The 14,167-nt window shown below is 40.0% G+C and overlaps 1 protein-coding gene and 1 long non-coding RNA gene across 2 annotated transcripts; one reads left to right on the forward strand and one right to left on the reverse strand.

Moving 5' to 3' along the window:
- Positions 1 to 4,854: 4,854 nt before the first annotated feature.
- LOC139028846 (uncharacterized) lies at positions 4,855 to 6,760 on the reverse strand. The gene is made up of 2 exons (XR_011481087.1): positions 6,671 to 6,760; positions 4,855 to 5,156 (listed from the first exon to the last, which is right to left on the reverse strand). It is a non-coding gene; the product is annotated as an uncharacterized lncRNA (long non-coding RNA).
- On the forward strand, positions 5,069 to 12,758 carry LOC111974559 (transcription factor PU.1). Its single transcript, XM_024002359.2, has 5 exons — positions 5,069 to 5,158; positions 5,742 to 5,832; positions 6,712 to 6,899; positions 11,423 to 11,582; positions 11,742 to 12,758. The coding sequence occupies exons 1-5, from the start codon at positions 5,111 to 5,113 to the stop codon at positions 12,062 to 12,064; spliced, it is 810 nt and encodes a 269-aa protein (XP_023858127.1). The 5' UTR covers positions 5,069 to 5,110; the 3' UTR covers positions 12,065 to 12,758.
- The last annotated feature ends 1,409 nt before the right edge of the window (positions 12,759 to 14,167 follow it).

The raw sequence follows: 14,167 nt of genomic DNA on the forward strand, positions 1-14,167 counted from the left end.
GTCACATAAACAGAAATTTGGCCAACTATTAGAATTTTAGCAACCAGGAAACGGCGGAGCAATTTCTGCATATTGCATCTCTACGTTTTAGAGTACATTCTACACATTTTGCCATGGGGCATAATGAAAATACGGCAGTTTTAAAGAAAGTTTTTTGCAATTTTACACATTTTTCCATGAGGGGGAAAGAAGGTTTTGCAGTTTTAACAGCTAATTTCCTGCAATTCTAAAAAAGTTGCCATTGGGTGGAGAGAAATGTTTGCAATTTTTAATATGATATTTGAGTGAGAGTGAAAACAAAATCAATGGGGCTCCCCGGTTGGTAATTGGACCATGATTACTAAATTAAATCAAATCAAATTTTATTTGTCACATACACATGGTTAGCAGATGTTAATGCGAGTGTAGCGAAATGCTTGTGCTTCTAGTTCCGACAATGCAGTAATAACCAACGAGTAATCTAACCTAACAATTTCACAACAGCTACCTTATACACACAAGTGTAAAGGGATGAAGAATATGTATATAATGATATATGAATGAGTGATGGTACCGAACGGCATAGGCAAGATGCAGTAGATGGTATCGAGTACAGTATATAGATATGAGATGAGTAATGTAGGGTATGTAAACATTATATTAAGTGGCATTGTTTAAAGTGGCTAGTGATACATTTTTTACATGTATGGCAGCAGCCACTCAATGTTAGTGGTGGCTGTTTAACAGTCTGATGGCCTTGAGATAGAAGCTGTTTTTCTGTCTCTCGGTCCCTGCTTTGATGCACCTGTACTGACCTCGCCTTCTGGATGATAGCGGGGTGAACAGGCAGTGGCTCGGGTGGTTGTTGTCCTTGATGATCTTTATGGCCTTCCTGTGACATCGGGTGGTGTAGGTGTCCTGGAGGGCAGGTAGTTTGCCCCCGGTGATGGGTTGTGCAGACCTCACTACCCTCTGGAGAGCCTTACGGTTGTGGGCGGWGCAGTTGCYGYACCAGGCGGTGATACAGCCCGAMAGGATGCTCTCGATTGTGCATCTGTAAAAGTTTGTGAGTGCTTTTGGTGACAAGCCAAATTTCTTCAGCCTCCTGAGGTTGAAAAGGCGCTGCTGGCACCTTCTTCACCACACTGTCTGTGTGGACCAATTCAGTTTGTCCGTGATGTGTACGCTGAGGACTTAAAACTTTCTACCCTCTCCACTACTGTCCCGTCGATGTGGATAGGGGGGTACTCCCTCTGCTGTTTCCTGAGTCCACGATCATCTCCTTTGTTTTGTTGACGTTGAGTGTGAGGTTATTTTCCTGACACCACACTCCGAGGGCCCTCACCCTCCTCCCTGTAGGCCGTCTCGTCGTTGTTGGTAATCAAGCCTACCACTGTAGTGTCGTCTGCAAACTTGATGATTGAGTTGGAGGCGTGCATGGCCACGCAGTCGTGGGTGAACAGGGAGTACAGGAGAGGGCTCAGAACGCACCTTTGTGGGGCCCCAGTGTTGAGTATCAGCGGGGTGGAGATGTTGTTACCTACCCTCACCACCTGGGGGCGGCCCGTCAGGAAGTCCAGTACCCAGTTGCACAGGGCGGGGTCGAGCCCGAGGGTCTCGAGCTTGATGACAAGTTTGGAGGGTACTATGGTGTTAAACTAGAAGTTTAGATACAGTAGCTAGACTAACTTAACAATCCAAAAAATATTTAGCTGACGGGCTAATTGACTGACTGTCAGTGACTGACGTAACAAGAGAAAAACTCCTGATGCACAACTAAATTTCAAAATTGCATCTTGTGTATTCTACTATTCTAACTCAAAACAGTAAGTTGAGACCCTGACTGAGTCCCCCTCCAGTGTATTGTCTGTATTGCTAAATGAGTACTAATGTCACACTGTGGCCCTGAGAACTCAGGGTATTAAAGCCATAAGGGGCTGTTAAGTAAGAGGTGTCAATGTGACTGCTTGCTTATAAGGATGCTTTAGCCATCAGAGATATGCATCTTGTGAACATAACTGCATTCAGACATCTCAAGTTGTTGAGTACTCAGTCACTCGCTTTCGTAGCCTAAAACCAAAGYGTCCATGGGTGCACGTGATACAGTAAACACAACAGCATCCGTGTGCCTGTAGCAAAGTTACACACTGAACTTCTGGGCTGGTTTCCCAGACCTAGTCTTTTATTAAAAAGCATGTTTTATTAAGTATTGCCATTAATTAAGTATTTATATTCCAGTAAAAGGCTTTATGTGTCCAGGAGCTTTGTCCACAAGTCATTGCTGGAAACCAAACACAGTAGACATTTTATCTACTATGTTTTACCAAAGAAAGAAGCTGGTCTGWTCTGTCAGAGACTGATAAAATATGGTACGTATTGTGTTTCCTTACTGTATGAAATGGCCCAACGTGATCAGACAAGACAATCACTGAAATACCCCTATATATTTATATTTTAAGTTTTGCGGCCTAGATCATACTGAAGTTTAGACACACAAATGGAGTCATTCACAGCAACCCCCCCATAAGGAACTGAATCTAAAAGAGAATTTCCCAGTTCCTCTTTTACATAGTGGTGTGTGTGTGGGGGTGTGAGTGTGTGTGTGTGTGCGTGCATGTGTGATGCTGAAAATGATGATGGTCAAGACTGAAGTTGACTAACAGTAGAAATGTAAAACCAAATCATAGGCCTGATTCTGTTGGAACGTTATCTGCCTATTTCCTGTAGCTTTTTACATTGTAAGAAATGTAATTTCAATACACATTTAATATATTGAGCCATTCATTCAAACACAGAACTGAAAGTGGTTTCTTGTCTTTCCCAAAATGGGATGAGCACACTGTTTAACTTTCATCTTGTTCTTAGCTGTYGAGGGCCTAGTAATCTGAAGCCTTATGTAGTAGACCTGTATGTGGATATACTCTGTAAAGCAAAGTACAGGGGAACAGAAATTACAGTATATCATACTCATCAAACTAACTATAGTGCTGTCCATGAGGCTGAGGGACTGACCTCTTACTGAGATGTCCACCAATCTCCACCTAATAGTTCATTTTAAACAGATCTGGGAAACCTGAATGATTTATGACAAAACAGCATATTTTTGTGTTTGAGAAAAAACGATATATTCAAAAAGAGAGTMGTTTGTGTGCTCTGAAAATAGCCGTGGTGAAAATAGCGTGCTGGGCTTGCTGTAACGCACATAGTGTATTAATACTAAATGTCATCAGTTTAGCTCAGACAGCTGTGATTAACATGGGGGCCATGGACAGGCTGTGTGGTTTCAGCAGACCTACAAGTGGTATAAGGATGCAGGGGACTCAAATTATAACCCCAGACCATGCAAGCAAGGCAAACTGAAAAGCCACGTAAACCAAAATCCAACAAAGTCCACCAACATCAAATGCACAGGCCTACCAAATTAAGATAGTTATACTGCAACCAGCAAGTCAAACTGATTGTTTGCCTTTGTTAATGTTGATTATTAAACAAAGAATGCACTGTATTTGGTGCTACTTAGCACATACAAATATTATCAGATAAGGTTATAACAATTCACAGAAAATTCTACATAGTCTTTGGTAGAGATGAAGGAGAGGAAAAACAATATAATACATGGACATCCATAATAGAGCACATTTGACTACAGGGTTTTTGGTTGTGTGTTATATTAAGCTTTGAACCACCAAGGGAATATAATAATCATTCCGAAATTATCTTCAGTGCGATTTGGATCTTACTGTCTACAGTATTTCAAGTATCTGGTCATTATCAGACTGATGCACTCTTCCTCTGTCCAAATCTACACAAGCCTGTCAGTTGGAGGATAGGCTTGTGACCTCACTTCTCTTCAAGTTAAAACAGAGATGTTGTGTCAGGGAGAGATACCTGAGACAGATAGGGCTGGTTTCCCAGACACTGCCTAGTCCTGGATAAAAAAGCATACTCATACTGTGTCCTGTAAACCAGCCCATRGGGTCAGGAGAGAGGGTCATCTGAGTCTAGTAGCAGAGCTACTGTACACTGTACTCATTGTAAGGAAGAATGGTGAATGGTGAGAAAAACACATTTGGTCAGAAAATAGAATAAAACATTTGCGATTTCTCAAGAATCCCCCCACCAACACTACTATTGTCTTAGGAGGTATTTTATCTCCTCTCCCTTTATCTCCACAGCTGTTGCAGGATTGCAAAAAGGAAGTGGCATGATTTTATCTGTCCAGCTAATCTACACACAGATGAAACAATTGTTTGGATAGAAATATAGCAGAATTCATCAATGTATGTGAGTCATTATTTCATTGATACGGCTAGAACTCAAGCTACTGGTTTGTTTTTTAATTGACATATTTACACCAGTTTATTTGAATGGATAGCATAGTATAGGGAATAACAGGGGTCCAAGTGCCGAACCTTGCTGAACACCAAATCCAATGTACACACTGATACTGGTCTGAGAAGTAGGAATTAAACCAGTTTAAAATGTGAGATGACAATGTTAAGGTGTCTGGCATTGAAACATGCTAAAAATGTTTAATATTAGATTTGTAATATTCACATAGATTTGTATAGTGTATGCAAGGTATATGAATATGGAAACCTGCACTTTAGCCACACAAAAAAAAMCACATTTAGTTTGGTTGGCAAAATGGTCACAATGAGATGCAAAGATACTATCCACTGACAGATGATGCTGTGCTAGAAGACTGACAGTTAAGACAGGCCTTGAAATGATTGGCTGGTTTGGGAGGCGACGCAATTGAGCCTTAATAAATGTGAGGTGTTAGAATCTCCCCCTGACAAATCACCAATGACCAGGAACCGCCACCAGACACACTGAGATGTGTACACCCACAAAGATATACAGAAGTCAAAATATCAGGTTCCCTTTTAATTTTCAGTCATTGAGTAGGGCTAATTTCTTTTATTTTCTTAGACAAAATTTGAGTCCCAGAGAATAGCTTGGCTTACAAGTGGATAAAGTTGTGTAGGCAGAGGCAGACATTTTGGGTTTCGTTTGGTGAGTGGAAATTTGGTAAACGTTGTGCAATGGTGCGGGAAAAGTTTTGAAAGAGTGTGAGAAACAATTGAAGCTAAGTGCCTGAAGTAGGTCGGTTCAAGAAGAAGCCTTCATGTTGCATCCGTACAGAATGGAGGGGTACCTCATCTCACCTGGTCCTGTAAGTACACAATGAGTCAAACAATTTGTGTTAATTCAGTTATAGGCCCAAGTATGTACAGGTATGTGGTTATTTGTTGAGTTTATGTACTACCACAGGATGTACTTATACAGAAAATGCATCTCAAGCTCACTGAATTCAAGTTTGAATTTCATATTAACATTGAATTTTTCAAATTATGATAATTAATTAAAATATGTTAATAGATTACTGTAACATCATTCAATTTCAAACTCTTAAACTGGTACACAATGTTGTTACTTTTGTGGTCTACATACTGGCAAAAGAACAATATTTCTAACATAATAGTTTATACAACTAACAATATGTTTTTTCACAACAATCAATTTTGTAAGGTTATGACCAACCATGAAAAAAMCCCAGCAAAAGTATTATAGTAAATGTCAATGAAGTTTAAAAAGCTCAAAATGTTGTTCAGCAATGTCATTATCAATACACATTATCAAGGGCAGAAAGCAATTTGTATATGGATGTTAAGTTTCAGTTCCTAGGAAACAATAGTAAAACATTATGTGAAGTTTTGTTATGATTTCAGTTGAGGATATTATTTTTGTTTTAACAGGCATCAGAAGACATGTACGAACCCGACATCTATAGACAACAAATGTCCGAATATTCATATCCGTATGTCATCGATGCAGAGAGTCAAGGAGGTGAGCTTTAAAACACTACAACATTGTTCCTAGTATTAATACCTCATGTATTATCTATTGATAATCTTGGTAACTATGATACAATGATATACATTTAAAAAATAATGTTGCTTTCTCTGATGAACTTACCATTGCATAATTGTAGACGAAATAAACAATTTGAAAATCACTTATACGGAAGTGAATAGTGCCGGCCCAACTAGATACTGTATGTGTTTGACCAGGCCTGAGGAAATCACACACAGTAGCTGTATTAAAGACAATACTGTACATAAAAAGTATCAAAGACACTGCAGCTGGAGCCAACCATGTTGCCCCCATGGAGTACAGGAAACAGATGCCATTTCTGTCAGGCACAACTTTCCCCCCTGGGGTTTATTGAAATGGAGAGGTTTGGTTGTATTTTCTCCTGTAATCAACTGATCCTACTGCAAGAATAAACTGGTATTTACTAGTAGGAGCTGTAGAATTATATAGGCTCTGCTCCATTTMACAAACTAAATTATTACAGTATGCTTGATAAATATAAAATAAAAGAATGGCAAGTCTCTGGTGCAGTGTCAGGACAGAACACAACAGATCACTAAAACATGTTTACCTGCGGAATGTTTTTAGAGTTGCTACACGTTTTAACACATTTGTGACATTCAGGCTAAAAAGAAAGAAAAAGGCAACTGCCAAAGCAAAGATGTGTGAACAGGAAACTGCCTAAAACATTTTGCTGAACACTTTAAATGTATAGCAGACATTGTATATTTGGAATCTGTAGTCAAATAGGTTTTCTCTATTCTATTCCATCTGAACATTGCCATTTAGTGTACACTTCCTTCAGACCTACCTCTTACGCTATGAACAATTAAAATGCTTCTCTCTGTTCAGAACACTGGGACTATCACGCCACTCATCATGCTCATCCTCTGGACTTTGACAACCTCCCAGAGGGCCACTTCACTGAGCTCCAGAGTGTCCAGCAGCTACATCTACCCAGTATGGCTCGTTACAGCGATGTTGACACTCTCTCTCTGGACCCTGGCCTTGGGGGACACAACCATGCCCTACCCCCACCGGTGAGCCCACCCCCTGACCCCTGACCTCTCTTTTCCTCTAACACAGACAGAGCGTTGGAGTTGGTCATTCTTTTCAAGCAGATGTAGTGTACATGACTAATAGAGAATGTTCTGAATGTTCAGGACTAAAGCAAGTAGCAGAACTTGTTTACATGTCCCCTCTAGTGCAATAGCAATGCTTCAGAAAGGTTTAATAACAGGTAAACATAAAATCAACCATCTGGCTTCAGATAAAATGGCTCAGATAAAGATATGACAATGAAAATGTATCTGGGCTACTGTTTGTTACTGGTGAGCTGTGTTGCGTGGAGGATGTAGGGTGCGCCTACACACAGGTGGTTTGACATTGTGGCCTTTTCCTAACTGGGGCCTGCTGGTGTTGCTACAGAACAATAATCTGCCAACTCACTAACGGCTGATGAACAAATAATTCTTTTTTTAACCAGAAGTGGCCTCCCCAACATTATGTCACACACACACACACACACACACACACACACACACACACACACACACACACACACACACACACACACACACACACACACACACACACACACACACACACACACACACACACACACACACACACACACAGAGAACATTGTCTGTCTTCTTGTGTGATATGTGGTTGCTGTTATTGCAGTTTGACTGTTTGGCTGTGCAAAATCCTGGCAAAACATTCAGCACACAGTTCTAAAAACCCACTGTTTCTGCTCTGAGACAGTATGTCAGTTACATTTAAAACTGGGAAGATCAATTATAAGGCGTTGMTSAKMMWMKCYYWWWARWTRMWSWTYYYWKTTTWAARTGKAAYWKWYATACTGYCTCAGAGCAGAAACAGTGGGTTTTTAGAACTGTGTGCTGAATGTTTTGCCAGGATTTTGCACAGCCAAACAGTCAAACTGCAATAACAGCAACCACATATYACACCTCATGCAGCGGGGCGGTGTCCTAAAATCTTTGCGACCGCTGGGCTAACTTGAGATGATTATATTGTCAAGAACAGGTCAATGGGCAGAGTTTAACAGATATACTACTCTTAAAAACATGGCGAAGGTTTGAACTGAGAATCATGTCAATAAAACTTTGAGTTACAAGTTGTTTTTATGAGTAGGAAGACAAATGTGCCAATACCTCTAAAATACAACTGGTCTCCTGACTTGAAACAGAGTCAAATGTAGCAAGCTAGCAGTGACATGCTAAGCTAATCAGAGCAAGCTAGTTAGCTAAGCATTTAGCAACCTCTTAGCTACTCATGTTGAATTAATAAATATAACTACTATAGCTAACTAGGTGTCAAATATACAAATAAGTCAGGTAACATTTGCTTTATTGAAATGTTAAGTTGAATAAGCTTTATGACAAAAACAACAGGGATGGATAGTTATGCTGCTCCAGAGGCATCAATACAAAATGCTAAGCAAAACAGAACTAATTGGCTAGCAGATAGCTATCTTCTACTAATGTTGAGTCAAAGAACAGAGCTAGCTAGCTAGGTCTCAAATATGCCAGTAAATGTTAGTTTGGGTGACGATAACAATAGGATTTAGAAAAGGGCAATTCCACGACTCAGATTGTTCACTTAAAATGTATGTCAAACAAAAACAATTTATTTTAAAGTTTAACAAACCATACAGTGCACCAGGGCTCTATGCACAAGGGCTACGTTTAACAATTTACACAGAAAATTTTACAAAAACACATTTACTGGAAGATCTGTGCAGATTCAAAGTTTGGTAACAGAATTTCTGTAAAATTTCAGAATTAGGATTCAACAATGTCTGCAGAAAGAATGGGGTGTCAGCTATGACATGACACCTTGACTTTGAAAAAATCTATTTTTTGTTATGGAACTACAATAGGTGAAGTGGATTTACACTGGTTAAATTAATTGCGGTAACAGAATTTCATCATGGGTCCCTGATCTGTACTACACAGAAATGCATAACTATGGATATGAATGTCATTCTCTTCATGGGGATCTATCCTAAATAGGTACACAAAGGTATACATATGCAATATCCTCCTTTGCATATTTTGGGGATTATTCTACACAACGGCTATTACTTTAATGAGCTCTGCCCCCAAACAAGACCAAATTTGCTTGGTCCTAAACTAACCAAATCTGAACCAGTCATAGAACGAACGTCTAGGTTTCATAAGTTTGGACATCAAAGTACAACACAGTAGAGTTCAGTAGAGTACAGTACAGCAGAGCACAGAACAGTAGAGTACAATCGAGTACAGTAGAGTACAGTAAAGTAGAGTATAGTTCAGTACTTTACAATACAGTACTGTACTGTACTGTACTTTTCTTTACTGTACTGAGCTCTACTCTACTTTTATTTACGGTACTGTATAGTACTGTGCTGTCCAAACTTGTGAACCTAACTGTGGTTTGTGACTACTATGATTTCCCATTGTAGCCAATTAAATTGCAGATATTCCATTACCGAGTTTTGGGAAATTCCGTTACCAAGTTTTAATCATTTAATAATTTATTAACAAAATTGATATCAGTAAAAACACTATAATTGTCACGCCCTGGCCTTAGTTATCTTTGTTTTCTTTATTATTTTAGTTAGGTCAGGGTGTGACATGGGGGAGGTATGTGTTTTTTTATTGTCTAGGGGTTTTTGTATGTTTATGGGGCAATGTTTAGTCTAGGTGTATGTATGTCTATGGTTGCCTAGATTGGTTCTCAATTAGAGACAGCTGTCTATCGTTGTCTCTGATTGGGAGCCATATTTAGGCAACCATAGTCATTAGGTAGTTTGTGGGTGACTGTCTATGTCTATGTTTAAGTTGCCTGTGTCTGCACTTGTCATTATTATAGCTTCATGGTCGTCGGTTTGTTGTTTTGTTTAGTTTGTAAGTGTTCTTCGTCTTCGTTGATTAAATATGTGTTCATTTCACACTGCGCCTTGGTCTTCCTCTCTTTCACGTAACAACGATCGTGACAATAATAATTGATAGGTGTACTTGTTACTTCTGTGACCTTTCATTATCCTCCTTCCTCATGAGGGAGAGAAATTAGAAAATATCTTAAAGATTTGCAGGGTTTTGGTAACGGAATTTCAAAGCACAAGGCAATGTTTCTTAAATTTACAGGCAGAAACATGTATCCAAATGTAATAATGAACGTGTTGATATTAGTTGGCAGGGGTCTTTACTTAACATGATAGTCATTTTTAGGATGGCAAATGGTTGAAAAAGGTATATCTGCCTTAATTTCTCCTATGAACTTCACATGTTGGTGCTCATGGGTCCTTTTACATGGAAATTACCATATGTCCATGGCTGTCCCTAGGGCAGTAAATACTTTTTTGTATCACCTTTTGTGCTTGAATTCTGCCCTTAGGGCACCAAAGTGATCCAAACCAAAATGAACACTACTGCACCCGAGGAAGCATTTAAACAATGCATTCCAGTTTGCTTAAAGTCTGCCCTTAGGGCACCAAGGGATCTTGACCCAAACTAACATTTCTGCCCCCAGGGTAGCATAAACAGTCTGTTCCATTTTTTTTGTTGATATCGCTTATTCAACTAAACTTTTAATAAAACAAATGTTAACTGACCTATTGGCAGATTTGAGACCTAACTAGCTACCTATTTTTATTTTATAATTCAACATTAGTAGGAGGTAGGTTTCTGTTCAGCTAAGCTACATTTAGCTTAGCATTTTACTTTTCTTACCCCAGAAGTTTATATAGCTTATTTAACTAAATATTTTTGATAAAGTAACTGGGAGCCGATTTACAGGTATATTTGAGACCTAGCTAGTTTTATTCTATGACTCAATATTCTATTTATTAATTCAACATGAGTAGCTGAGAGGCTCTGATTAGCTTAGCATAAGGCTGCTAGTTTGCTACATTTTACTCTTCGCTTCAAGTCAGGAGACCAGTTGTATCTTAGAGATACTGTCACCTTTGTTTGACTACTGTCAAAAATGATTTTAAAACATTACAACTTGTTAACTCAAAGTTATTTACAAGATTCAGAGTTAGAAACCAATCGGATTGGTTCTGCCCTAAACCAATCAGATTATTTCTGCCCTTAGAACAAAGTTGACTACACTTTATGKAAATTTGCGTTGAAGCTCTTTTTCTCCCACATAAGTATTCATTCAACTCCACTGTCACTTGATAAATTCAAGGGAGTGAGTATTCACAGGAGGGTGTTGAGGGGAGGACAGCTCATAATAATGGCTTGAATGGAGTGTTTGATACCATTCCATTTATTCCGTTCCAGCCATTACTATGTGCCAGTCCTCCCTAATTAAGGTGCCACCAGCCACCTGTGCTGGTGATAAATGATTGGGGGAGTAAAAATGGTTGCCGTCATTAATAACACTTGCGCCTCACTGTGTATATAACATGATCAGCATGGTATCTAATTTGTTTAGTTGTAATTTCTCATTGAATACTGCTCCAAAAATAATGTATTGTAATTGGTTGTAATTGTAATGGTTTTGTATTGTAATGACTACATGGTTATTGTTGTTTGTGGTGTCCAAGGTGCCATATTACCCTCGTGCCATGGGCTACTTGCACCCCTCTCCTCAGACGATGAGGAGCTCAGACGACGAGGAGCCAGGAGGCCGCAGCCCTCCACTAGAAGTGTCTGATGAAGAGTGTCTGAGGGACCACATTGCCCACGTAACAAGAGGAGAATTGGGTAGGGAATTCTTTCATAAATGCATACCTAATATCTCACATGATGATTTAGCTTTTGAGGTCACAATAATCCTACCCCATGTAGGTCATAGGTAGGGAACCTCCTCAACTGATTCATTGCATGTTTAACCATTTTGTCATTTTGTCAACATTAATATAGGCAACAAGAAGAAGATCCGTCTGTACCAGTTCCTGCTGGATCTGCTGAGGAATGGGGACATGAAGGACAGTATCTGGTGGGTGGACAGGGACAAGGGCACCTTCCAGTTCTCCTCGAAACACAAGGAGGCACTGGCACATCGGTGGGGCGTACAGAAGGGSAACCGCAAGAAAATGACCTACCAGAAGATGGCACGGGCTCTTCGCAACTATGGCAAGACAGGCGAGGTCAAAAAGGTCAAGAAGAAGCTGACTTATCAGTTCAGTGGTGAAGTGCTGGGGGGGAGGTCTCACTTGGAGAGGAGGCCATATTCCCATTTGTAGAGGGAGAAACATAGTGGAAGTCCTGAAGAAGGGTAGAGTGAGAGAGAGAGAGAGAGAGAGAGAGAGAGAGAGAGAGAGAGAGATAGTTAACTGTATATAGTATGCAAGATGGTTATCAATGTAATAACTATTGATTGTGCTCAAATCAACAATAACTGTTTTTGCTGCTCTTGTAAAAAGCATTTATGTGAACGTCTAAGCCAATGTCTTAATGGAATCTGACAATTAGCAAGTTTTGCTCCTACAACTCAATGATTGCACAATCACATCTGGACCTTTTACATTCTATAGCACGTAGAAACAGCACCGTTTCAAATGATACTGTCAATCATTATCACCAGAAAGCTTACAGGAGTGGTAATACAGATGACCACTAGAAGTCCTCAGAGATCTCCTTTCTTAAAGCTGTCTGTGTTCACTGACTTCTGCGCACTGTTGGACTCACTGACCATTGTGCACATTTGACATCGATTAGACTTGGATGCAATGTAAACAAAGAAAAAGACTGTGATAAAGAACTCTTTAGCATTAATGAAATTGATTTGACACTCTGAGATGCACTGACTTTGGATATGCAATTCCTCTTGCTTAACCTTTGGTGTAGCAGCACACAAACACAACATATTATACATTAGCTTTTGCTAATCAGAATTGAGAATTCAGCCAAGCCGTGGTATAAAGCTTGTATATTTGATTGATGGTATTACATGTGTATTTCATACTAACTCATGTTAGCTCAAGACTTTGGGAAGTAAACCCTTCTGAACATTGGGAGGTTTAACCTGCAAACTTTTTGGACTGTCCCCTTGACCATTACTTCCCTGTAACAACCCATTGACTTGTTCCTGAAATGGGAGAGGGTGAAGAGGCTTGTCACCCAGCCCTTATCATCTGCTTGTGTTCTGAGATATAGCACAGACCCTTGCCTCCTCCGAGCTGGGGTGCAATCTATTCCTAGCCTAGGAATACCAACACAGGGATATTTCTCCCATGCTCTCAATCATAGACCCCTGTTTGAACTGTATGAAAGTGTATATGACCAGTTATTTTCCCGTACTCTATGTGCTCTCTGTATAACACATGTTGGCATGTTTGTATGTTGGCATGACTCAGTTACATATCTGCACGTGATGAACTCGAAAGCATTTCTATTTCTCACACGTCATGTGGTTTTAGTCGACTCATCCTCACATTGTTCCAGCACATCACAGACTGGCTTTAGCAAATCCTCTGGGAATCACAGCCATGTACGCAGAACCCCAGTGGCCGAGCCAGATAATATATAGACATGTGGGCAGCCRTGGAAACTTTACTGGGCCCACTGGCAGCAKACAAGGCCACCCCRTCCYCCACCATCCACCCACCCCCAGCCCAGTTATGTGGCAGCYGAAGCCTGTAGGTGTAAATAATTCTGGGTGCTGACACAGCTCTATGATGGGAGCACAGGGCACAGTCTGCAGTGAAAAGTGACGCAAAGTGAGGTATCCAGGGAGAACACCATCAAGAGACAGATAATAGTTTTAAGTGTATTTTCCCTACAGCACCNGTTGTGGGGGTGCTTTGCTGCAGGAGGGACTGGTGCACTTCACAAAATAGATGGTATCATGAGAGAGGAAAATTATATGGATATATTGAAGCAACATCTCAAGACATCAGTCAGGAAGTTAAAGCTTGGTCGCAAATGGGTCTTCCAAATGGACAATGACCCCAAGCATACTTCCAAAGTTGTGGCAAAATGGCTTAAGGATAACAAAGTCAAGATATTGGAGTGTCCATCACAAAGCCCTGACCTCAATCCTATAGAACATTTGTGAAAAAGTGTGTGCGAGCAAGGAGGCCTACAAACCTGACTCAGTAACACCAGCTCTGTCAGGAGGAATGGGCCAAAATTCTCCTAACCTATTGTGGAAGGCTGGTGGAAGGCTACCTGAAGTTTTTGACCCAAGTTAAACAATTTAAAGGCAATGCTACCAAATACTAATTGAGTGTATGTAAACCTCTGATCCACTGGGAATGTGATGAAATAAATAAAAGCTTAAATAAATCATTCTCTCTGCTATTATTCTGACATTTCACATTCCTAAAATAAAGTGGTGATCCTAA

The sequence above is a fragment of the Salvelinus sp. IW2-2015 genome, linkage group LG15 (genome assembly GCF_002910315.2).
Source record: "Salvelinus sp. IW2-2015 linkage group LG15, ASM291031v2, whole genome shotgun sequence".
NCBI classification, from domain to species: domain Eukaryota; kingdom Metazoa; phylum Chordata; class Actinopteri; order Salmoniformes; family Salmonidae; genus Salvelinus; species Salvelinus sp. IW2-2015.